The sequence below is a fragment of the Octodon degus genome, unplaced genomic scaffold (assembly GCF_000260255.1).
Source record: "Octodon degus isolate 3935 unplaced genomic scaffold, OctDeg1.0 scaffold00054, whole genome shotgun sequence".
NCBI lineage: Eukaryota > Metazoa > Chordata > Mammalia > Rodentia > Octodontidae > Octodon > Octodon degus.
The window spans coordinates 11,110,832-11,112,018 of record NW_004524630.1 but is presented as its reverse complement, the minus strand read 5'-3'; the positions used below and the strand labels follow the sequence as shown (position 1 = coordinate 11,112,018).

The 1,187-nt window shown below is 39.0% G+C and overlaps 1 protein-coding gene across 1 annotated transcript in view; it reads right to left on the bottom strand.

The window, feature by feature from the left end:
- Positions 1-1,187, bottom strand: part of Prkdc (protein kinase, DNA-activated, catalytic polypeptide) — a 188,415-nt gene that overhangs the window by 136,528 nt on the left and 50,700 nt on the right. The window contains exon 27 of the mRNA XM_023717692.1: positions 400-626. Coding sequence (XP_023573460.1) covers positions 400-626 — 227 coding nt within the window. The remainder of the gene's footprint in view (positions 1-399; positions 627-1,187) is intronic.

Below are 1,187 nucleotides of genomic sequence, written 5' to 3'. Positions count from 1 at the left end.
TCTACTTTGAGAATTCTAGTTATATGAATGTAAGTTTCTTGGTTTTGACACAGTGAACTATTATGACTGATCTGTAAATTCTTTCATTTTTATTTTGGACAGTTTTTATTGTTATATTCATTTATGTTTGTAAATAATTTATTTTCAATTTGCAATCTATTAAAAAAATTAAAATTAAAAAAATAAATAAATACATCACCCCTGAAATTCTCTTGTTTTGTTTTTTTCTTTCTAGAGACAGTCTCGCTATGTGTAGACAGGCCTTAAACTCACGATGGAGCTGAGGATGGCCTTGACCTTGTGGCAGTTCTCCTGCCTCAGCTCCTGAGCCACCATCCGGCTCTGCACCGAGTTTCACGGGTGTCTTGGACACTCCTGCCTTTCACTTGGCCTACACACCTGAATTCCCGGTAGATGTTGTTAAAGGCAAGTGAGGCTCCAAGCCTCTTGAAGGCGTTGGGGTGAAGCGCAAAGCTGTACAGACGCTTGAAAAGGGACTTGGTGTTCACTGGACTCTTTTCCTGCTGCTGTGGCGTTGTTTGTTTAATGGACCATTTAAGGAACTCTCCAATACACTGACCACAAAAGTCTCTTAAAGTGCTGTCAACAGGGTCCACAATTCCATCCTGAAATGAAACAAAGACATTATTTCACTTTTTTAAAATGAATTCCCTTTATTGGTGTACATCTTAGACACACATAACAATCACAATCATCATGGGGGATTTGTTCTCGTACATGATGTATCTTGATTCCTTTCCTTCCACATCCTCCTCCCCTCCCTTCAAACCCTCTTCAACTCCCCTTTGTTGTCCGATTTTTTTCTTCCTTTTCTTATTTTTTCTCATCCTTTTCCTCTCCCTCCCCCCTCACTTGCTCCCCTTCCCATCTGACAATTTTCTTTCTATTTCCCAATATCTACTATAGCAGTCCCTCGCTACTCACGTTCAACTTTCACAGACTCACTGTTTTTTGGGTTTTCAAAAAAATATTAATCTAATATTTCACTATATTGTGGGATTTTGCAGTACCATGCAGTATATGCATGTTGTTAAAATTATGTAAATTCATGAGTTTAGAAAATGGTTAAGAATACTAGAAGAGGGGCTGGGGAGATAGCTCAGTAGAATAAGCACTTGCCTGGCAAGTGCAAGGTCCTGAGTTCAATCCCCAGTGCTGAAAAAAAA